The sequence below is a fragment of the Lepisosteus platostomus genome, chromosome 26, assembly GCF_059453375.1.
Source record: "Lepisosteus platostomus isolate fLepPlt1 chromosome 26, fLepPlt1.hap1, whole genome shotgun sequence".
Classification (NCBI taxonomy): domain Eukaryota; kingdom Metazoa; phylum Chordata; class Actinopteri; order Semionotiformes; family Lepisosteidae; genus Lepisosteus; species Lepisosteus platostomus.
Genome location: NC_142636.1, coordinates 12064376 through 12088229, shown reverse-complemented (window position 1 = coordinate 12088229; position 23854 = coordinate 12064376). Strand labels below are relative to the sequence as shown.

The 23854-nt window shown below is 36.4% G+C and overlaps 2 protein-coding genes across 5 annotated transcripts in view; both read left to right on the top strand.

The window, feature by feature from the left end:
* The window catches only part of LOC148640177 (alpha-tectorin-like), a 60729-nt gene extending 55913 nt beyond the window's left edge, over positions 1–4816 (top strand). For all 3 annotated transcript variants that reach the window (XM_088620384.1, XM_088620382.1, XM_088620383.1), the window contains 6 exons: positions 569–753; positions 1320–1480; positions 1928–2176; positions 2793–2955; positions 3269–3368; positions 3846–4816. In XM_088620384.1, coding sequence (XP_088476510.1) covers positions 569–753; positions 1320–1480; positions 1928–2176; positions 2793–2955; positions 3269–3368; positions 3846–3943 — 956 coding nt within the window. In that variant the 3' untranslated portion in view covers positions 3944–4816. The remainder of the gene's footprint in view (positions 1–568; positions 754–1319; positions 1481–1927; positions 2177–2792; positions 2956–3268; positions 3369–3845) is intronic.
* A 2234-nt stretch (positions 4817–7050) lies between these two features.
* LOC148640176 (uncharacterized) lies at positions 7051–22782 on the top strand. 2 transcript variants are annotated; one of them, XM_088620408.1, is made up of 14 exons: positions 7051–7192; positions 10070–10160; positions 12360–12743; positions 13096–13389; positions 15072–15171; positions 15731–15769; positions 16758–16784; positions 17552–17599; positions 18718–18753; positions 19273–19302; positions 19975–20019; positions 20774–20851; positions 21240–21312; positions 22201–22782. In XM_088620408.1, exons 2-14 carry the CDS (start codon positions 10115–10117, stop codon positions 22276–22278), a joined length of 1278 nt encoding a protein of 425 aa, XP_088476534.1. In that variant the 5' UTR covers positions 7051–7192; positions 10070–10114; the 3' UTR covers positions 22279–22782. The 2 variants fall into 2 exon arrangements, with proteins under 2 accessions (XP_088476534.1, XP_088476533.1); XM_088620407.1 differs by having other exon boundaries at positions 16755–16784.
* Positions 22783–23854: the final 1072 nt, after the last annotated feature.

Genomic DNA, 23854 nt, shown 5'->3' with positions numbered 1-23854 from the left:
TACAATTTTAGTCAATCCAATGGAGAAAGGTCAAATGAAGTATATTGCTAGGATTAAAATAATTCTCTGCATCAAAGGGTTAAATTTACTGAATCATTATAGCCTTGCAAAGAGTCTAAGAGATTGTATCATTACAAGGGGAAACCTGTGACACCTGAGCCAGAGGACACAAGTAGAGAAAAAATGAAAGAAATTGAACAGAACAAGAGACACTTCTTAATACAAAGAGTTATGCAAGTCCGGAACAAGCTTCCCAAACATGCTGTTGTAGCAGATATACAGTATGCCTTTGGATCAATGATCTTCTAGTTACCAAATGAACAATATGGGTCTCTTTTGTAAACCTTTCTTAAATTATATTCTCTTATTGTTTAAGTAAATTTTGAAAGGTACAGTATGCAATCACAGCTATTCTTTGCAGTATGATATGCATTCTGATATCTGTGGCTGGTTCCATTATAATATATTGCACAGTTCCACTTGAAGTTCCTACAGTTCTAAATAAGGTTAAGCTCTAAATTGTCAATAGTCCTAGACTGAACCTGATCTAAGGTGTTTCCTCTTGCAGACGCTCAGGAGACTTGTTTCAGCAGTTCAGGCATAATGTCACTGTCCAGATGCCTGCTGTTTGAAGAAGGATTCCCTCCTCACATTTTGCATCTCAATGATCCCAACTGCACTGGGACTGTCATCAATGGTCGGGTGGAATTTCTCTTTGACAATGACAATCACACCTGTGGAACATCCCTAACGGTAAAGTAACTGCTCCTACAGTTGAATGCAAGCTAGCAGTTCTAGCAAAGATTTTATTTTTTCTATATATCTTTATTTAGTACCACTATTGCACAGAATGATATGCATCAGGTGCCAAGTAAATTATTTTGCCCTTTTCACCCTGCAAGAGAATTACAGTATATTAGATTTTAAATTATCAAGGCACTTGTCATTATCCAGTATATGCATGTTATACATCTGTTTCAATATTAGTTCCCCCCACGATAACATGACATCAGTTTTGACATTTCATATTCATTTTATTAGAAGTGCTAGCTACTATATTTCAACCTGTTTAAAGTGTGTATGATAATTTTGAAATTACACATTTGAGAACATCTAACAAGTGCTTCAACTGTTTAACCCATTCAATGCTTACATAAACCCCATTAGGAGATGCAATATTATTTTTCCCCAGCTGATAATTTCCTTTATTAGGATCCACATCATATTAGCTTTAAGGTATGGCAAAGACTCATATTGGTTCACTTACAGTACATACTGTACTGTATCATCCTACTTTCCCTTGTTTGGCTCCTCTGCAGACAAACGGCACACACTTCATCTACAACAACTCCATCCATGGGGCCATTGACTCCAGTGGTGGGGTCATCAGTCGAACAAAACAAATAGATCTGAAGTTCAGCTGCGTGTACCTACTGTCTGAGACCATGTCTATGCCCCTTGGCATTCATCCATTGGAGAGGTAGGCTGAGCTCTGTCAGTCTGACTGAACAGGAATTCAAATCTGACTATGAGCAAGAGGATCACTAAATCTAAATATATTTACTTCTGTGAAAAACAATCTGGGCAATATTACAAAAGAATGTGACATGTTTTTCATTCCGCATATGTTATAATACAGTATATAATAATATAGTATATAATGTGTTCTGCTGTAATTCTCCCAAGTTACACAGTTTTTGAGATTTTATCTGTCCTTTTAATTTTATGGACAGTTTTTTACTTTTTATCGATTTATGGAAATGAAGGAAATCTCAATTTCGCTAGGAATACAAAGGTAATTATTCTTACTGGTATTGTAATCAATGCTTTTGGCTTTATTTAAAAAAGACAGGTAGTGTCATGTGTATATTTTGACAGCAAATGCTTGTTATTGGTGTTGGACCAAAACATTTGTGCTTCTTAACAGCATTGTGAGAAAGAACCTACCTTCAGGCATTGGGACCTACCAGGTGCGCTTGGTTCCTTACCAAGATTCACAGTTCAGTCATCCTTTCACGGGGTCTCAAGTGGACCTAGAGCTCAACCAGAGGGTTTATATTGGAGTTTTTGTGAGTGGAGTGGATGACCGGCAGTTCTCCAGTGTCCTTGAGTCCTGTTGGGCAACTCCTGTGAATGACCCATTTTACAGCATTCGATGGAACCTCATTACCCATGAGTAAGTTTTGTTCCTAACTGTTTTACCATGTTGAATGTATATTCCCAATACAGATAAATACAGGCTATTATTATTTATTTTAGACTTAGTGTATGGATATGACATTCCACATTGCCAGCTATATTAGCAATAACGTATGAGAGATCAAGCCATATCCTCACGAATGAACTGCTCCATTTTTCATCAACATTCATCAAGATTTTATTGCCACCTATGCTCTATAATGAGCAGTGCCGATTATGGATATAAATGCAAGGTTTTCTTTGTCAATAACCAGAAGAGTTATAATAATATATACAGTATAGTATATACTGTATAGAGAATTACGGCTTTTATGTTCTGCTCCTTTATATGAAGACAGATATTGCACATTACATCTGCCTATTCCTTTCTAATATTTTCCATGTCACATGTTGTAAAATAGTAGGAGTATTCAGGAGCTCTGAAGCCACCATTGTGCAGGTGATTTATAGGGAAATGTGATAATAATGTCAAGTACTGTAGGTTGTAGAGCTACACTTGTTCTCTAACTAAAAAAAACAAGAACTTTTCTGTATCATGAAGCACAGTGTTTTCCTCTACACTGTGTTTACATGCTGAATGCTCTGTGCTCCAGGTGCCCCAGCTCTAATGACCAGACAGTGGAGATCATCCAGAACGGTGTCTCCACCACCAGCCGGTTCTCCTTCCAGATGTTTGAATTCATAGGAAACACCTCCATGATCTTCCTGCACTGCCAGGTCAAGCTCTGCATACTTGCAGGAAATGACTGCTCTGCGGTAAGTAGAGCTCAAAACAAGCAGAAAAAAGTGTTCACTTACAGGTTATTTGTTTTGCTGTTCTGACATTCACCTTAAGAAAGTAAATCTTTCACATACCAACAAAATATTTTTTAGAACAGGAGTACAAGTTAGTGGTTCACAGACAATTAAGTCAGGGGTAATTTCTGGAGAAACTCTGTGGTTTCGAAGATGAGATAGAGTGCATCAATTCAGCTTGTGAACTACATGAAATTAAAGCAACAATACATGGAAAACAAATGAAAAAAGATGCATCAACTAAACCTTTTTAATTTTTGTTCTGATTCAATAGCACTGTTACCCAGGATACCATCGCAGAGTGGCCAGGGCTGTGAATTTCCATGATGGCACCTCAATTTCAATGGGTCCTCTGACTTGGTCACAACGATCAGGTACAAAATGACCATTCAGGATATGTAGTGTGGAGGAGTAAAGATGTTTCACTTTGTGTAGTTTCATAGTTAAGGCTTTCTTTAATGACGATCATAAAAGAAATGTTTGGCAAGCCAAAGAGAACTTTGTGACACCAGGGAAACTATGGGAAATGAAAAGCAACCAGTAATTCTGAGAGGTACATCTCTTTACACAGACAACCCTTGGAAGACAGACAACATTTCCCCACTTTGCTCAGTCCTCAGTCTATTTTTTCAAACCTTACTCGGAAGACTTATTGATCTGTTCATGTCTTACAAGGAAAATGTTACTTTCAAAGTAAATCAATTTTTACCACCTATTTAGCACATGTGTCCCATATTGACTAAGACAAAGCCCAAAAATGAATATGTTTTGTGAAATAAACAACTTTGAAATGCCTGAATTTTAATCCAGCATGAGTGTTTGACTGACCTGGTTAATCTGTCTTGTTCTAGAGTTCCGAAAAGTTCGATCTGTGACGGATGGCTCGTCTGCTGTCTGTCCCAGCCTGCTTCTGCTGCTGTGTTTCATTGGTACTATGCTGATGGGCTAGATATCAGGGACCAAATTCAAAGACTAAATCTAGATTTTCAGGGATAGGTGTATAGGGGACACACTGCTACAACCTTTTCATATTATTTTGCCAGTTGAATGTTTTGCATACAGTAGTACAGAAAGAGCAAGTCACTAGTAATAAAATTAGTATAGCTTTGCAATACAAGGGAGGTAGGAAGAGTGCTCTTTAATTTAAAGAAAAGCAATTTTAGTGGAGGACAACTACAATATATTAATATTAATCAAACTAGCCTCCAGCAGGCAACCCACTTGGAATAAACAGTAAAATGCAAATTAGTAGGTGATTCAGCTTATTCACAATATACAGTCTAGAATCCTCTGTTTTATTATGATCATTTGATGAAATCTGTATACATAATTTGTAATACTTTGTAATGCATACCTTGTAGTCTGTTCCAGCCTAACAGACAAACGTCAGCATTGAGTTTAAAGGTTTTTCTGTGGTCCAAGAGAGTGGCACTATTGTATTGAAGAAGAAAGAAAGTATTTTATTTGTTCTTGAGTTTTATTAAGTGAAATTGTTATTTTCTATTTTTTCTAAGGAACAATGATGAAGACACCCATAATATTGTAAAATGGTAAATATAACGGTACTGGTAAATTCTTATTTTTTATTTGATCATTGTGGTGGTGTTTATAAAGAAAAGACTATGTGAATCAAAATATATCAATTATACTGTATACCACATTAATTTAAATTATAATTGCTAATAAAAATCAATGTTAGGAAGGATTTGAAATAGACATTTAAATTTCAGAATATGGGAGAAAAGCTTGAGTTTATACTATATTGTCAAAGGTAGATTGCATCTGAATGATTAATGCTAATAAAACTAAATGCTTGTATAAAGTTGTTTATTTTCATTTCAGCTGTGATTCTAGTTATGCCAGTAGATAGAAACAGAAAATAAAACTGTCTTCTAATGTGTAGGTCTAGATTCAGGTTTGGTTTTGATAGCAAGCACACACAGCTTTGTGTCATCCTCAGTTGAGAATTTACAAAGGTACTGTATAAATAATACGGGATTTGGCCATTTCATTTATTTTACTTCTACAATTGTAACACTGGGCTGTCCAGTTCAAGGACCAAAATGTCTCCTGTTTTCTTTTCCCGGGATTCCTCCCTCTTGGCCCCTGTTCTCCTTGGACCCCGGTCTGTCTGGCGTCCTACCACTGGTTCAGACAGCAGGTGTTCTACAGTTTTCTCTAATTGAATGTCTGCCTTTCCTTCTGCCTCTATTACTTGCATCCAACACAGCTCATCACCTTGATGCCATTGGCCCTGGTCTCTCTCCACCCTTGCTGCTCCTGTTGCCATCTCCATGGTGTCAGGTATTTAGATGTCCTATCTCCAGCTCACCCAGGAGGAATTCAAGAGCCATCTGCAATTAACCCAACGTTTGCCCTCCCCCTAGCATCCAACACAGCCCAATACCTTTTGGTGTCTTTGGCTATTGTGTCCTTGCTCTTAGCTCCTAGCTCCTCTTCCTTGTCCAGCATTCTACCCTACCAACTGGCCCAGCTGCAACAGTTTAGCTGACTCTTGCTCTCTTTCTCAATTTCAGAAATTCCAAACCAGTCCATGTCCTTGACTAATTCCTTTTTATTCCGGTCTATTCTTCTTACTGATTCTTTCCAACAATAACTTCAGATGATCTACTGTAAAACACCATATTAACGGGAATTACACCTTGCTTCATTTGTTGATATCGGACTGCTTGAAAGTATTTTCAGTTATTGTTTTCCAACATCAATTATTCATCTTTGAGCAACTCTTTCTTCAACTGCTGTTGCAAAGGAACTTAGGAGTGCTTCATTCACTATTAAAGTTCTTCTGAGTGGAGTTCAATTTCCCATACACTTCTGTACATGACCAAAGAGGATCTCCCACCAGTTTGCTGCTATCCAAAAAGGAAAATGTTATGACTGTAAGCTGGATCCTCTCCCACTTTTGCAATTTTCAAAGAAACGTCCTGTTTTTCTGCATAATAATTCCCAGGCCATTCACTTCAAACAAGTCCTGCCTTCTTTGGCTGCCATCAACATGTTCCTGATCAGATACCAAGCAACTCGGTCACTGGTGTTCAGAAGCATGCCATATAAGTCCTTTGGACTTCATGCTCGGCATTTCATACAGTCAGACTTTTCCAAATTGCAGAATGATTCTCCCATTGGCGTAGGTACAGTATAGGTTAACTAAATATTCTCTTCCATATGAACAAGTAATAGGTTTATTCCATGCTGAAAAAAAGAAGAAAAAAAACACAACGTTTAGGCTGTGGAGCCTTCTTCTGAAGACATACTGTATGTAGATTTTTATTGGGGAAGATGATTTTAAAATGACATTTTTTTACATTTTCTTTAAAATGAAAAAATGGTGTGCATTAAGCATGACGTTCAATGTGATTAAAATGGTTCTTCCTGTTTCCCCTCGATGATGACTGCCACTTGCTCTCCACGATGTGTAGGTTAAACCGATCTGCTTCATTTCACAATTTAAAGCCACAGTACAAAACATCACAAATAGCACAGCATTTTACTTTTGATTCATTTGTCACTTCTAACCAGCCCTGGTTGTCTGGTGGGTTTTACTATATTTGTCATAACCAGATTAGTGGAAGAACTCTCTCAAAATAGTTTGTCCTGAGATATACTGTAGGCATTGTGAGACAATGATAATTATTTATTTTAAAACTAAATTATGTCTTCTTTGAAATATAAACATGACGTAGATGTTACTTTTGGGTGTACTTTATAACTCTAATATAGGATTATAAATATGTGTATTTGGAAAAAGGTTAAAGTACCCTATAAAATATTCTTCAGAATCACTCAAACATAGCTGGATGCTCTTTCACAGGAATTAACATGAAATATCTCCTAATCAAGTCAGAAAACCTAACCACTTTTATCATTTGAGACATTTCAGAAACGATTAATGCATTTTTATTAATAACCCCATGCTACAATGTTAGATAACGTTTGCACTGGGCATACTGAGCATCTTCCTACTAGTTTTACTTGATGATTTTTTTTCTTCTCACAACCAAATATGGAACCTTAGAAATACATGCAAATAAAGTTCCTGTTTCCTGTGTTATCACAAAGATTTCACTTTCTACTTTTAAATGATAAAACCCTTTCAAACTGACAGGACGCCAGAAGACAAACAGAACAGTATTGAGTGTAACAAGGAAAATATTGTATTTTCTTGTAGGAAAAAAAGGTAAGCAGCTCTTTAATTAAGATGTTTAAATTTTCAATACAATCCACATTTAAGTTGGTATTTTCTTTCTTTTCCTTCCTTTAAACAAGTCATAGTTAAACTGGTTATTGAGCTTCAAATTCAAAATAGCATGATGTACCCTTAATGTGCTTACACATGCCAATGTATGGAATGAAAAAGGCATTGAGGCTGGCATTGCAAGAAACATAGCTATTTCAAGACTGAAATTGAAAGAAAAGCACAGTATGGTAAGACAAAAGATGAATTGCATTTATATTAAGATATATGAATTTATTCTATTTTTACATGAGCTGAGTATCTTTTTTGATTTGGTTTAAAAGATTACCTTTAAAAGTCTTTCTATACAGTAGGTGTCAGTGTATTTAAAGTTGCACTCATTCTAAGGTAGAAATTGTTTTAAATATTAATTTAAATATTAATAACTACTAATTTTAAAATAACTACAAAGGCAATTAAATCAGATAGCATGTATGAATGTGTGGCTGCTTATCTATAATTATATTCCTAAATGAATACATTATGTATATCTACATACTGTATGTAGATTTTTAGTGGGGAAAATGATGGTTATAAAATGACATTTTTTTACATTTTCTTTAAAATAAAGAAAATCAAAATATACAGGATTTAATATTTTGTTAATTCACTTGATTTTGTTGTTATTATGTGACAAAGAGCTTAATGCAAGGGATTGCTAGATGTTCCTGTATTTGCAGCCACTGCAACTGATGTAAGCTTAGTCTTACAATACTGTATCTGTGCTATTGTTAGAAAACCTACAAAGGAACAAACAGTATCAACAGAATTGTATTGTGTGTACATTCTGTATATACAGTACATTAACATTAAATCTTATGGTTACTGTATATTCCTTTATTTAGGCAACTTTGAAAGTATGTTTGCTAATATTTCAAAAGACCCATGTTACTATTCATCGTCAACATATAGAGATACATCATAATTGGAGATAACTTTATTACTAAAACACAACTTACAGAGCACAATCACACAATGTTTAGATATTTAAAAACTAAGATTTAGAGTAGGTTTTTTAATGCTGTGAAACAAACAGTATGATTTAAATGGTATAAACCGTGACATTCATCCACCCATTTGCTATTGACTTTATCCAGTAGAGGGCTGTAGGAGAGCCTGAGCCTATCTTGTCAAGCAATGGGCACAAGGCACACAGAGACACAGACATGCTTATACCACACAGGCCTGTTTTCCCAGAAGCCAATTAACCTACAGTACCGATACATCTTTGGACTTGGGGAGGAAACCACCCCAAATACCAGGTGGATCCCCACACAAACATGGGGGAGAACATATACACTCCATGCAGATAGCACCTCAGCAATTGGGCCCAGGGCCCCAGCACAGAGAGGCAGTATCCTAATAACTGCTCTACCATACTGCCCACACTGATATGTTGACAATCAAAAATTTGGTATTCCCAAATGAATATTTTTTCAGAGTACAGCAGGTTACAACCTACCAATGTTTGTTTTAACAACTGACACATTTCAAGGACAGAAAGCAATGAGTACAAAATTGTCATTTGTACTACTTTACATCTATTCAGAAGCCATAATTTTGAGGTGGATGTTAAGAAAACAGGTGGAGGAAAGATGTCGACATCAGCAAAAGTGGATTTTGTGTCGCTTATCTCTAGGTTAAGAAATGTATCTACATAGAAATTGGTTTTATACAGACCTGTGCTATTGTGTGCTTCACTAACAAGGGCATTTGACAAAGTTTGTGGTTAATAAAGGAACTCTTTCACTTCTCAGATGTAGACTAAAAATATACTGTGGCTTTAGCTGTAAGCTGTACTGTATTAAACAAATTCAGGGAATGTTACCCACAGTTTCCCATATCTAAAATTGTCTTGTCGTGTGTGCATCTGAAATGAGAAAGGGGATTTCTTTTAGGTCTCAGTGGCTAAAACATCTTGACAAAAATTGACTTTTATATTATATTCATGTTTTAAGGATTGTTTAATTGTTTAGTTTTTAGAACAATAACTCTTTTAGTTCACATGTATCATAGTAAATTGTCCTTTGATTTGAAACCTGTAAATTTTTGTTATAATTGAAAATTATTGTTACTGTCCAGCCACATACTGTAGGTCACTTTACAAAATTAGGGAAAAAAGGAAATAGTCTGCACTTAATGCCAGTGTCAATGTCTGCTGAATGTTAATCAGTGACAGTAACTTACAAAATGTATAAGCGTTTTAATAAGTAATAAAGGAAACCCCTAAAGAAAAAAGGCCCTGAACCCTTAATTGACAGCGTTGTACAGAGCCATTCAAGTTTGAAGCAATATAATAGAAAACCAATGAAGATATAAGATGTGAAGAAGGGGTTAACTGGTTCCTTTCTGCACAAGGACTGGCCTTCTTGTGACACAAGACATTCTAGGCTTAGAGTTATGGCAGGAAAGGAGGATAACTGATAAGGATTCCAGAGGCCAGCAAGGAAACCCTCCAGGGAAGGAAACCTAACACGGACCATTAAGAGTGACCAGTCTGTGAACTGTCTGAACACCGTGACCCCCCCCCCCCCCCCCATTACCATGATAATGAGCTACGTCAGAAGCGACAGAAAAGTGCTATATAAACTGGAAGTTTTGTACCTGTATTTTGAACAATATTTCGTTTTTATTGTTCCTTGCATTCAATAAAACTCATCTGTTTAAACTTCATCTTGGGATCTAGAACTTCTTTGTCTGTTACAACACCTTCAACCTTATTGGATACCTTATTCATTTATTTTATGAAAGGGACTGCATTTGTGACTAAATCATGTGCTGCATTAACGATGGTTTCATTTTTAACCCACCCCGATTCAGTGTCTTGGCAGATTGCTCTGAAGTGTAAACTGCAGAACCAGAAATATGGACCTTCTTGCAAGGTTAATGCTACAATTGTTGTGCATACAAGGTAACTACCATTCTTTTTATACTTCTTCTCAATTACTGAACATATTAATGTATATGCTAGTATAGAACCTTCTACAGCTTGCGTGTCACTCCTAATCCTCCTGACTAGTAGGTACAGTATATGATTTGTATTACTTGGGCTATGGAAATTGTGGTTTCCCAATAGGTTCTCTTCTTGTTCATTGTAGTTAAATATATATTTTTTTAATTTCTTGTAGATCCTAGCCTACTAGTGTTCATCTTGTTTAGATCCAAATCCATTGTATGTGTGCATTGTTCAGGTACAGTAGCATTCCTGACAATATCCTACAGTATATTTCGTTGTACTCTTCAGTGGTTTCCTCAACAGTAATGACTACTGGGATTTCCACTGCCTAGATTGGCTAGAAGTCAGTCTACATTTCAGTTGATGTCAGTCATCTCAGCTTTGTTAAATGTGTTGACTCAAGGTCCTTGATGCATATCTTTCTTGCCGCGTTGCAGAGAATTTAAACAAATATTTCACTTTTTGTATTTTTGTTGGAACTGCCATAGATTGAGGTTGTTGTGACTGGTATCTGAATGACATTTTCTGTGAAGATGGTATCTTGAGATCTGCTGTACCTCCAGGTTTTTGAACATGTAACAGTGTGATGTTAGGTGGCAGTATGACCACATAATGCAATATCCATGTCAATGTTTACAGCTTGGCACCAGCACCTTTCTGCCTGCTTCGTTATGTCAGTGCTCTGATGATTGGGGGTGTAAAGTATGTATCTTGCATGTGGGATTTGAAAGTTTCTCTCACAGTTCCTGAAGCTCACTTTCTAGTACATTTACCTTTCAGAAGAGAAACATGTTTTTGTGGTTGTTCTCATAGATGTACAGTAATTTGGCTTTTGAGACTCATTCAAGATTTGGAGAATTCTTGGAAGACAACGTCCAAGATGGCTTCCAAGAAAGCTGAAAAACCCCAAAATCAGAGGCTTGAACTTTTTGAAGGTGGATGTTTAATAGGATTTGTTTGGACCTGTTGATTATTATCGACAAAACAAGAAAATGGAAACAAGTGCAGTTGAGGAAAACCAGGCAACATTTCTGTGTCATGTTAAAGAAACCATCTCTGATGCTCTCTGAATTACTGTGAAAGATTCGACACAAGGATTTTAAGAAGATGGTCTAGAGCAGGGGTTGGCAATTTACGGCACTTGTGCCATTATTGGCACACAAAGGAATTTGTAATGGCATGTGCAGTAAAATGCTAATAACCCACAAAGAAATTAAGTTAAAAACTATGAAAACTTTTCTGCAATTCTCTATAACATGCTAACCAGCGAAAGCTCTTTAGCTTAGAAAAAATTGATTCACTTGGTTTATTTTCTGTATCATTTTTATCAGGGCTAGCCTATTGTTTTCACAGGAAAGCTTTAAATCAGTGATGCTGACAACATTTTATACTTTTAAGTGTAAAGTCAAACACTGAGGGACTTGTGGACTGTCAAAACTGACTCTAAATGAACAGTGTGGCTGAGTTTGGAGTGTACAGTACATGCAAGAACTGGTAATGGGTTTTGGCCCAATGTTTTATTTCCTGCTTAAACCAGACAGCTTTGATACCAACAAAATAGATTTTTCAGTGTTTCAGTGGATGGGTGTTGAAGGAAGGAAGACTTACTGGAAAGAAGTTCTTGTAAACCATTAAGACGCTGGATGTTGCACTTTTCTGTTACAAAGGAAACGAAAGTCTGTTGCAGAGTTCAAAGCTCAAAGAATACAAATGTGAAAAATGATAAAATCAGGATTCAAAATATTTTGGAAAACTGCAAGATGTAAGGAAACAAAGCATGAGCAAGTACAGTAGGTTCTACATTTGATGATTCAAGTGCTCCTCCAAGTGCTCCAGTTTCCTGCCACAGTCAAAAACATACTGGTAGGTTGAGTTCTGGAAAAATCTGGAAAATGACAGTCTTCTAAATTTTAAGACATTGTACAGTATGTCTCCTTAAAAAACAATAATGCACATATTAAGACTATATAAAATAAGAACTACCTGTATCTGTTGCCTTTGGCAACAATAAATTGTAGGCTGTTTCGTGCCTTTTTTTACTGTATTCTCAAAGATAGACAGCAAGAGTTTTTCAACTGTTTCTAAACCTAAATGTTTATCAAAAAAAGACCAAGCTGTAAAACTAAAGCCTTACTTGAGTCTTTTTGTTTCCAGAGATTTATTTTCCTGTACTTGGTGATGTCTGGAAGGTTAAAGTTCTTCCCCAAATGGATGCTCTGACCAGTTCCTGTGTGGTGATACCTTGTACTTTTCAATATCCTGGTGAAAGGAAGTCTTCTGCACGAGTGAGAGCCATTTGGGAAGCAAAAGACAGCACAAGAAGTAACCCAAAATACATCTATCACAATGACGTAACACAAGTGATGGATAGTTTTCAAACACGCACAAGGATAGTTGGAAATTTAGGGGATCAAAATTGCACCTTGGAGATTGATAAAGTTCAAACCCATGATGATGGACCATTCTGTTTCAGGGTTGAATTAGAAAATACAGACAAATATTCTTTTACGGATAACTGTGTAACTTTTCAATTTAAGGGTAAGAAAAAATATTTATTATCTTTTTGGGATTCTTAATTAACACATGGTGACTGTGTGGGAACTCATAATCCTTTCTGAAGTGTGCCTCACACTCCAAATGATATTGTTAACAATCCACTTTCAAGCATATTACAAAACATCAGATATCACCTAAATTATGGAGGGCTTTTTGGTACTAAAGTGTGACATGAGATCTATTAATTAGAAAAGGCACTAATTAATGTTACCCAAAGTTAATGACAGCTAATAATGTTACAAACCCTTATTACAATTTCTTTGTAGATAACTAAATAAATGGATTGTTATGATTTTGTTGTTTCATGGTTTTACTCTTTACTTTTTGTTCTTAGAAAATCCTGAAAAACCTGTCTTGGTTCATGATGCAAAAGCTTATGAGGGAAGTGCCTATGGGGTCACTTGTACAGTGAAGCACACCTGTCCTACACACCCCCCTAATCTCACTTGGAGCCGTGATGATGCAAAGCCTGTTGTTTATCACAAAAATAATGGCTTTGGCAATTGGGAAGTGACATCCTTGCTGACATTTGTACCTTCAGCCAATGACCATGATGAGGATTTAAGATGCACTGCTCACTTTTGGGGACAGAGGACAGAAGTGAACTCTATGACTTTAAATGTGAAACGTAAGTATCATTGCAATAATAAATGGATAGTGTCCTTCTCATGAATGTGGAAATGAAAATGATTACTTTATGTTCTCCTACTCTTGAAAAGAAGTTTCTGAAAATGCCCTCACTGACAAATTGTTCAAGTTGTGGTCAAATTGTGATCTCTTACTTTCTCTATCCTATGTGTAAATTTTCTCTGGCTGCCCATAACTCTACTCATTTGTCTCCTTCATGCCAGATTAAGGGTCACTTTCTCACCCCTTCTTTTACAAGTAACTCTTCAACCTCAGAATGGCTCTCTGCACTTGCCATGCTGTTGTCTATTCTTTCTACTTTCTACAAGTGTCTTCCCCTCTGCACCTATGTCCTTAACCTAGCTTTATTTTTATTTCTCCCTTTTCTCCAGTTTTCTTTTCACTGTCTCTGTAGGAGTCTTGAGCACACAGTGTCAGTCTGCACTGGGTCCAGGCTTCCTTGTTCACAGCTCTCACTGTGCCTGGTACCTTCTTTACCCCCATCAGTTGGTGTCCAACTAGTGCTGTGTTGTCCTTGACTCTTTTCATTCCTAATTTTACTCTCATGAGTGTTCCACTTCGAATAAGTTCTCATCTTCCAGTTCTAGCAAACATAAACTTAAACAAGCAGTAGCTCTCTAGCTGTTCCATTCTATTTCCATGTTAAGTTACTTCTTATCGGACAGATCTAAAAATCACAGTTTAACATTACCTGTGAAAAACATTCTTTCTCAATGTCTTAAACCAGCTGTAGCTGCTCTATCTACAGTAAGTCAATACACACTAAATTCAATTGTGTTAAATTTATGATCAGTTATTTTCAGTGTTTACCACATTTTTCCAGACCTAATATTGTACAAAATGGTGGTGTATCATACAAACCTACACAAACATTATAATTCAGCAGTATGCATAACAGTCTGGAATTCACTGGAATTCATTGAACATTTTTTAATTATAATTTGTGCCATTTTAATGAATACTTGACACAGTCCCATTTCTCCCCTAAACGTTGATCTAAAAGTTGATCAATACTTCTTTGTTAATATTTTGAATTAAGTTGTAATTTGTTAACAGCTGTTGTTAAATTTACTATAAATCAAAGTTCTGTAATACTGTATGTAAATAGAGCATAAAGGTTCTGATTTGTTTATTATTCCAACCCTTGAAACTAACTGTTACTGAGTATCAGGATATTTTATTTTGGCAAAATTTCAAATCAGAGGAGGATCTAAAGTACCAATGCTGCTTTTATTCTTTTAACTTTACCTGTGAAAACAAGTAAGTAACCAACAATAACACCACTGCATGTGACTAATGTTGCCACAGGCAATCCTTTCTATACCCTGGTCCTCACCTACACCTCACTGTCTCAACCACCTTGCTTCTACTGTACTGATGGTATCTTTATTTTTTCCCTCCACGCTTGTTCACTCATCTTGTCTGCTTTGTGTATCACTTCTCCATTCTCCCACTTCCAGGTTCTTCTAGATTCGTTCTCCATCCTTAATATTTAGTCGTCTAAAAAATAAAACTAGTGCAGTATACAGTATGTCCTATGTGGATCTGGTCTATATCTTTTTTAACCATTGTTTCAGCATAAAAAAGTTATAATTTGCCAAGACTGCCCTTTCTGTGCTTTTGAGCCTTTTATTTTCACAGCTCCCCCATTTCTGTTTTCAGAAAAACAGAACTTCCTGCACATTATAGTCCCTGTTATCGCTGTGGTGCTGATAGCTTTGATACTTGGGGGTGTATACAAGTGGAGGAGGACTCAAGACAAGTACGTTTTTGCCAACACTATACAACAACCTTATTTGTCATGACTGGAGATATGCTGAACCCACGAGACAGTTGAAAGTGATTTCAGTATCCAGGAGTCAGAAATGAAAAAGGCAAAACATTTAGGAGCCACTTAGGCTTAGGCAGTAGGGACATATAAATGCTGCTGAAAGACATTTAAACATTATACAGTATGTATATAGCGTAGACCTTAACCTGATATTTGGTGATTCAAGCCTTTTTACTCTAAAGAAGACCAGACTGCACATATAACCTATAATGTATAAGTTAAAATTTACTATTGGTTTTATTTGTTCAACTTAAAGTGTTTTACAATGTTCTGAAGCTAGAACTCTGAATTTGCAAATATATCAGAAGAAACACCTTGTAGAACACATGGTACATGCTGCTCTAGAGGAATGCACTTTTTAGCCATTGAGTGAGGAAGTCTTTAAAGTGAATAATGGTGACATTTTCAAAATGCATTGACAAGGTCAGCTAAGAGCCTGATTTTTTTTTCTTTTAACTTTTGTTTCATGTCATTTGACTTGGCCCTTAAGAAAAGAAATTGAAAACCTGAAGTCCAGCCCAAACCGCAGGTAAGAAAGAATGATCAGGAGCGCCATGGAGGGTAAAATGCTCATGTTGACCTATGAGTAAATTGACACAGTTTACCTGCATTGTTTATTAGTGGGCAGCTGAGAAGGCACTGCTGACTGGCTCGATCACAAGTTTGAGGCTTATGGGTCAGACATCACTAGTTTGAGCCTGAATCATGTTGGGTACAGTGGGTATTCGTTGTTCATGGCGTTCTTGGGTTTTTGGGGAAATGGAACCTGCTGTAGGATTACAGGTGACATTAATGAGAGATTCTGATGCTGTGGAAATTTCGGTGAGTCCAAAGATGAAAGGGAGAGAAATCAAAGGGAGCATATCTGTCAGCATTGCTGATAATGGTAACTATTTAATTCAAGATTTAATTTGAAATGGGTACCTGGAGCAATCAGTCAAAGCATTTTAAAACTATCGTATAAACCTCAAAACTTCAGGCAGTTTAAAAGCATTACAGTATGTAATATTCTGTAAGTCTGTGTTATAATCATATGGTTTAAATATTAAAGTTTTTTTCATTATCGATTACCATCTGGGGGCTGGAAATAGACTGGACTTTGTCTTAACTTTATCAGATGGTTTGAGTCTTTTTAAATGCGTTATTGTTACTATATGATTACTATTGCACACTGTTATCTATATAACAGTTTTCCATATAACAGTTTATTCTGCAGTTTGTGTACTTTATTTTCTGCTATCTGTATTGGTACATTAAGCAGAGTTTCATTCATCCACTAGGTGGAAGTACTACTGTATATCATTGGTGGCTGTCTGTTCTATGGCTAAAGATGTGGTTTTGAAGGATAAGACAACATCTTTAAAAGACTGATTGTTGTTTATTAAAAATAGCTGTAATATTTTACTGTGAGTTATCTATTTTTTTTAAAAAAATGACACCCACCAAAATAAAAACAGAAATGAATGATATTAATAAATCCTACCAGTTTCTTTCTGTTTTGCTGTTTCCACCAGAAGGTCCCTCTGGGACAGGATATCACGGAGGTAAGTAAATATTCAGGCTAAGATATCCTTTATTGTGTGTAGTATATGCTAGACCCTGCATCTGTAGTTTGGCCTTGAAGTAAATGAGTTGAAACTGGGCTCCAATAGAATGTTTATGAATAAGACTGAAGAAAATTATATGAGGAAAAGTGTAAGAAGAGGAAAATGATAGTGGTTAGGTTTTTGTTAAAGCTGGTATTAGAGATGAATGACTATGTATTCTTTATGTGGAATATTCAAAATATTTAATGATTAAATAGAAAATGGTTGGTAAGTAGATTCACGTTTTATGATTTTGTAGGAAAAATAGGTGTGAGGTCCATTTTACTAGATTTCATTTACCATAGTCATTTTAGTCAAAATAGAACTCTGTAATTTTAATCAAACAAATTACTGTACGTGATTAATTGGTTCTAGTTTGTGTTAAGTGACACGAGTGTGTTTACCTCAAATAAAGAAGAAATCAACACCTTGAGTATCTGTGTTACTGAGATGTATTTTATTGTTACTAGGATTATTATTTAATTCCATTTGAAAATACTGAGTAAATAATTAGTCAACTGGATATGTTCCAGGACAGCAAGGCATAAAAACATTGATTAACTCCCAGAAAGATCTTACAGTAAAGGTTAGAGTGTCAAAGAAAGACAGTAATTGCTCTGACAGTTCTCAGAGACATACTGTAGTGCTTCAGGTTCAATCACCCTTGCTCAATACACATGGAGTGTCTAGCATTCCTCCTCATGTCATTTGCTTTGATGCTCCAGAGAACGTCCAGAGATTCCTGAGCGTCCTTTACGCCAGCCTCACGACAGGCAAGTACACAAAGTGACAGGCGTGTTACGCCACGCCCCCGGGGGACTCGTCATTCCACCTCCCCTTCCAGCACGGTTCCCAATTAGCTTTACCCCAGCTGCGTCACACTCTCCCCTGTGCTCAGTATTGGGGGTTTTCCTGGCTAGAGCTACTTCCATTTTCGCTATGACTAACTACTTGGTTTTTGGCTTTTTGACCCTGGTTTGTTCTCCGACTATGTCTCCTAGTTTTGGGTTTTGGTACTTTGGTTATCGTTCTGGTTTCGACTCTCGGCTTCTGGCTCCGCTTCTGGTTTTGTACTTGTGGACTGGCTTGTTTCCCTACAGCTTTCAGACCTCGCATTGTTTTATCGTCTGCGTCTCTAGAGATTGTTCTGGTTTTCTGCATAGGGTCCTCACTACTTTTTCGTAACAAGGTGGCAGTAAGATCTCCAAGGGAAAGTCACTTTTTCTTAATACCATTTGCCAATGGATCACTGAATATTTTAGATCTATTTTGCCTTGTAAATGTAAAACAATATCTGTTGGACTTTACTATTTTGTTTTAAGTGACATCAGTGTGTTAACATAATATTGTAACGCTTACGGCCGACAGGTACTGTGTAAGAGCCGGCGTACCAGAGCAGGTGATGTCACCGCCCTTCCCTGTGATAGCAGGACTACAGCTACTGGGCTGTAGAGAGATCTCTCTTTAGCTCACGGGGCTAGGTCACTGCAGAGAGACGCGGGAGTCCCGGGTTCGAGCCTCAGTCGGGATGGGGCCGACCTAATGCGGCAAGGGCGCCCGCCTGAGCCCCCGTTGCGTTACAATATCAAACAGTAGATCAACACCAACCTGTATCTGTGTTGCTGAGATGTATTTTATTATATCTATTATGTTTTTCTATTTGAAAATACTGACAAAATAATTTGTCAACTGGATATGTTCCAGGACAGCGAGGCATAAAAACATTGATTAACTCCCAGAAAGATCTTACAGTAAAGGTTAGAGTGTCAAAGCAAGATAGTAATCGGTCTGAAAGTTTTCAGTGACATAGCGCTTCAGGTTCAATCACCCTTGCTCATTACACGTGGAGTGTCTTGCATTTCTTCTCATGTCATTTGCTTTGATTCTCCAGAGAACCCGAGCACCCCTCACGCCAGCCTCACAACAGGCAAGTGCACAAGTGACAGGTGACACAGATGTCTCCAAGGGAAAGTTGCTTTTTCATAATACCATTTGCAGATACGTCGCCGAAGATTTCAGATCCCCTTTGCCTTAATGTAAAAAATAAATATCTGTTGGGTTTTAGTGGCATTAACAGTGCATCTGATTTTGATGTTATATTCATGATATTCACATCACTACATTGCAGTGATGTTGAGGTTTTAATTTGCTGTAATCAGAAATGGTAACTACATTTTATTTACTTTTAGGAACCAATCAAGCATAACATTCTGCAGTCTCATGGCATATACTGTAAATATACAGTGTATTGATTTAACAAAAACATGCATAACAAAGAACAAACATAATAAACAATCTGCAGTAATATGAAAGGCTGATATTTGTAACTATTAACAATATTATCACATTTCAAATTCAATTAACTCCTAGTCCCTGTCTCCCCATACAGGAGGTCATTTTCATGGCTTAACAATGTTAATGTGTTACTTGTCTTTTTGATCGCCAGGGTCTCTTTCTGGAACAGAATTTCATATAGGTAAGTTAAAACACTCAATAAGACATTTGGCCTACAAATTATTGTAGCATATTATTTACAATATTGTGTTCTTAAAAATGTGCGTTGGTTGTGTAACTCAAGTTATCAAAATTCTCAAACATGAGAGTTAAAATGAGATAAAACTAGAGAGTTCAGAATGTAAAAGTGTCATTTCCAAAGTTGAGTTTTTGTCCATTTTATGACTGACCAACAACAAATTCAAAAATTAGAAATTGTCTATACATTGAAACCTTAACCTTACCCTAGTTCGGGCATTGGTAGATCTACAGTACATCTATAGCTTGGCCTTCAAGTAAATGAAAACTCAGAAAAAGATGTGGGAAAGCAGGAGAAATGTATATAGTACAATAATTCAGAAATGTACAAAACCTTTTTGAGCACTGTAAATTAGATCATTAAGAAGTGGAATGTGTATGGGTGTCTTCAGTTTGAGCATTTGTGTTTAGAATAAAATATTAAGTTTGGAAAAAAATATGTTTGGATCATCATTTTACTTTACAAAATGGGACATTACAGGAAGGGTCTGAACACATTTACAGGGCACTGTAAACACTAGCACTAGCATAATTCAAGATTGTGTCAATGACTTTTACTTGAAATTTGTGTTTGACAAACAATTATAACTTAATTGATGGTTTCCTCTGTCTGTAGGCAACAGAAGAATTCTGGTGGCAGGCAGCCTCCCGTCAATCACAAGCAAGTATAAGATAACACACACCACTGTGAAGACTGGGGTTGGGTTCAAGAACCTTTAGCTGAGAATCAATACTTTAAGCCAGTCCCATGAAGAGATACTATAGAAAAGGCACAGGTAACATGTCTCTAAGCATAAAATTATACCATTGTAGTGATGTCGTCTATGATTCTCATGATCATTCAAGCTCTTCATTATTTGATACTGGTCTTGTGGCGCAGTGTGTTTCTCTATCTTTTGTCGAGGCTCTGTGGATTGGTCACATAAAGAGACTTGCACTCGACATACAGTACAGTACAAACAAAGAAACAGTGATTTCAGCCCATTAAAAATACAAATTGGGGATTTGGGGATATCACTGGAGATATCATGGTAGCCAGTCCAAGGTTACACTCTGGAGGAGTTTCCATGTTGACAGACTTTGATGTGTTAATTTTACTGGCCAGTAAGTTCAGTATGTTTATCCAGAGTATTGACAAACCTATAACTATTGTTATGCAAAGAACGGAATTATATAGGTGAGAATATAAACAAGAAAAGGTAATTCAGCACATCATGCCCATTTATCTGCCGTTTATTAGTCAAGGAATCTCATTTAGGTTTTTCTTAAAGCTCTCAGGAATTCAACCTGTTATTACATAAATAATGCATAGACATACAAACCCTGCACATGAATCGCCTCCTCTACCTTAAATATATCTGTTTTTCATGTAACCTCAGTAAGTGACCAGAAAATCCTTCTTTTGCTTTTCATAGAGTTAATAATGTAGACTTAAGCAGTGGAAAGTGCCAGACAAATAAAGTTTCCAAACCACCTTTCCCTTCTCCTAAAAAGTAAGTGTTTTCAATTGAAACAAGATGACTGATTTTCCATAATATCTGCATTATGTTTATAAGTCTTGAAGAACACCTTGTGTTTTTACCCACATACAGTACATGCCAATTATGGTCTTATAATTTAAGAGAATTACTTCAATTTGATGGTTGAATAAAAAATAACAATGTTGTCAATATCTACAGTAATTCTCCATTACAATCAGGAACTCTGAGTTGTCTCAGATATCATGGTACTATACAATTAAATATACTAGTATACAACTAAAAGGCCACTCTAGTGTATAATGTATTCTCTAGGAATACCATAGAGAATGACATTACAATAATTACTGTTACAATAATGACATTACAACATTAGCTGTAACAATATTTTTGTCTTTTGCAGAATCGACAAGAAACCTGTTTTTTTTCCAGACAGTCAGTGTGATTTTTCCAGGCACAATGTTGGATATACAGAGGTACAGTAGGTACTCCCTTCTGCAAATAAAGGGACAAAACTCACTTTCCATGTTGTGTAGTTTGAAAACAGTTTAATAATCCAAGTTCTTTGGATGCCTATGGGAAATTCGAGGAAATCATTTGCAAGTTTTATAGTTCACAGTTATTTATTTCCATTCAGTTATAGGAAAATAAATCACTTTGTCACTTTAGAGGAGACAGAGGTAATGCATATGATATTTTAAATAAATTGTGACTCCTCAATTACGAATATTACCAGCTCTCATTGTACTGTTCTTATCACTTACACTAAAGGTTTCCTTTTCGCAATTCTGCAATGTGATTCTGATGAAGTGCCTTAGAAATGCCTAAGCCTCTTGTGAAAACCCACCCATATTCTCGCCTAATGGAAACCAGCTAGCTAATTTGCTCTGTTTGAGAATAAGGATGCTAAATTTTAATTTTGTATTGTTCCAAGTAACTTTATTTGATCTCAAAGTGACTACTGTTCATCATGATTTGCTCTTTCATACTGGATCTCATATCTAAGCAAGGTTATAAATACCACCCGTCTTTGTAACGTACTCCCATTCCCTTGACTTCATCCCATCAACTCTGACATCTCTGTTGCCTTTCTCAACCTCTTCATGGCCTTCCCACACACCATTGTAATTTAATATAGATCTCCTTCATGATTTAATTACAGTGTCACATGGAGACAATGGGAGTATATTTCCATGTACAAATTCACTGTATAGTAAGTAGCATTAGCTATTAACCTTTAAGATCTGAGTTTCAGAAGAGCAGTTTCAAGTTTATTTAAGTTGTTTCTTCTTCTTTAGTTTTATCTCCTCAGCAATTATGTGTTACTAATATGTTGCTTTACTCTTTACAAAAATGACCTTTAGGAAGATGATGACATTCCTGATTATGAGAATTCTGCGACTATGGGAACCAGTTATGACAACATTTATGCCAACATGTAGATGGGCAAGAACTTTCAAGAAGAAAGATTAGAACCGACAATCAAACTGTTTCCAGCTCACAAAAATAAATCACCAAGAGATTATTTTTTTGTCATCATTCTACTTCTACTTTAGCATTCAACTGTCTAGATATTCCATGAGATATTTTAAAATGTTAACCTGTGTAACTACTGTATGTACATACCTACGTTATGTTTGCCTTGCAGAGAGAACTGTGTATCTATGATCATGTCCTAAAATTCATAGACTGATAGGTTTATTAGTTACCTCAGAACTCACCAGAACTACAGGTAAAGATGGGCTGTAGGTGTTAAGAACTCTTTCCAATTGCTGCACAGAAAAAATATCCTGTATTGAAGCTTCCTTCCAATCCATGAACAATTAATATAAGATATTGTACAATGCTCTAACACTTTACTAATCATATTGTTATAAAAAAGTGTATTGTGAAGAATTCGTATTTTGGTAACCTGTGCTAAATAAATTAAACTGATTGTTATTGAACAGTGTTTCTTCCTTTTTGTATTATAGACACTACCATGATTTTAATTGCATTCTAATTGCATTGGAAGTAGCAAAGCTAGTTCAATTTCAACTGTCTTTCTGGAGAAATGGCTTCAGATCCCAACCTTGTCGTTGACTAGTTATATTAGTATCGAACAAGCTAAACAGCCATGCTGTTGAAACTGATAGCCTGGTCTCCTTCAAGAAACAACTGACTGAGATGTAATTACTAAGAAATAAACTTACTCCTTTTATTTGGTCCGAAGGATGTACAGTATACATATAGAACGTGCAAAGTTCAGCTAAGACATTCTGTGGAATATAGCATTAGCATCAGCAGATCAAAAGATGTGCCTGCAGTTTATTCTTTCTTACTGTCGCTAGGCAGAAAAAGCTTGTTAGCAAGAACAGTTACTATCTTGTACACTTATGCTAAAATTCTTCCTCATTTGTTACCACAGCTCCTTTGGCCACATATTTGCAGTGTCAGCTTAATGCCTATGCAGGATCTGAGATGAGTTTTGCTCTCTGCCAAGCAGGTCAGATTTGTGGACTGACTGGGCTATTATAGACTCACGCACATTTTCACTCAGCCATTGAACTCTGTTGCTCTTGCAAATTCACCACTGGCCTCACAGTTGCAGTCCTACTGTATACAGTTTTCACCATGTGCATGTCTGGAGGACAGCCAGAGAGATGAAGTGTCTGGATGGAATTGTACACATTCCACTGCATTCTGACCTAATAGAGAGCGCATTTTAATTTTTTAAAACGTTTTTTCTGATCTTTTCCACAACCTTATTGTTTATAACATTTTCCTCTTCTTGATGATTGATTAAGAAGCATGACTTCTCAAGCTCAAAGAAATATTTAAGGTTTTGATTTTTCAGATGATTCTACTGATCAGTCCCCCTATTCCCTGATTTGTTTTGGAAGCTCTTTGGCCTTCTTTGTTAAACAGTTGCTTAAAATTCCTTACTCGACTGTTGGACCTCACAGGTACAGGTGTCTAAACAGATAGAGTGGTACTCCCCATGTTTTTGTTTTTTCATTTTCTTTTCAGGATGACAAA

Bases quoted from the DNA above. Each gene is read 5' to 3' on its own strand.
- LOC148640176 (XM_088620407.1), top strand. From the start codon at position 10,115: ATGGACCTTCTTGCAAGGTTAATGCTACAATTGTTGTGCATACAAG. The intron at 16,785-17,551 runs GTAAGTAAATAT...TTGATGCTCCAG, and splicing joins TGGGACAGGATATCACGGAG to AGAACGTCCAGAGATTCCTG. The intron at 18,754-19,272 runs GCAAGTGCACAA...TTTGATCGCCAG, and splicing joins TCACGCCAGCCTCACAACAG to GGTCTCTTTCTGGAACAGAA.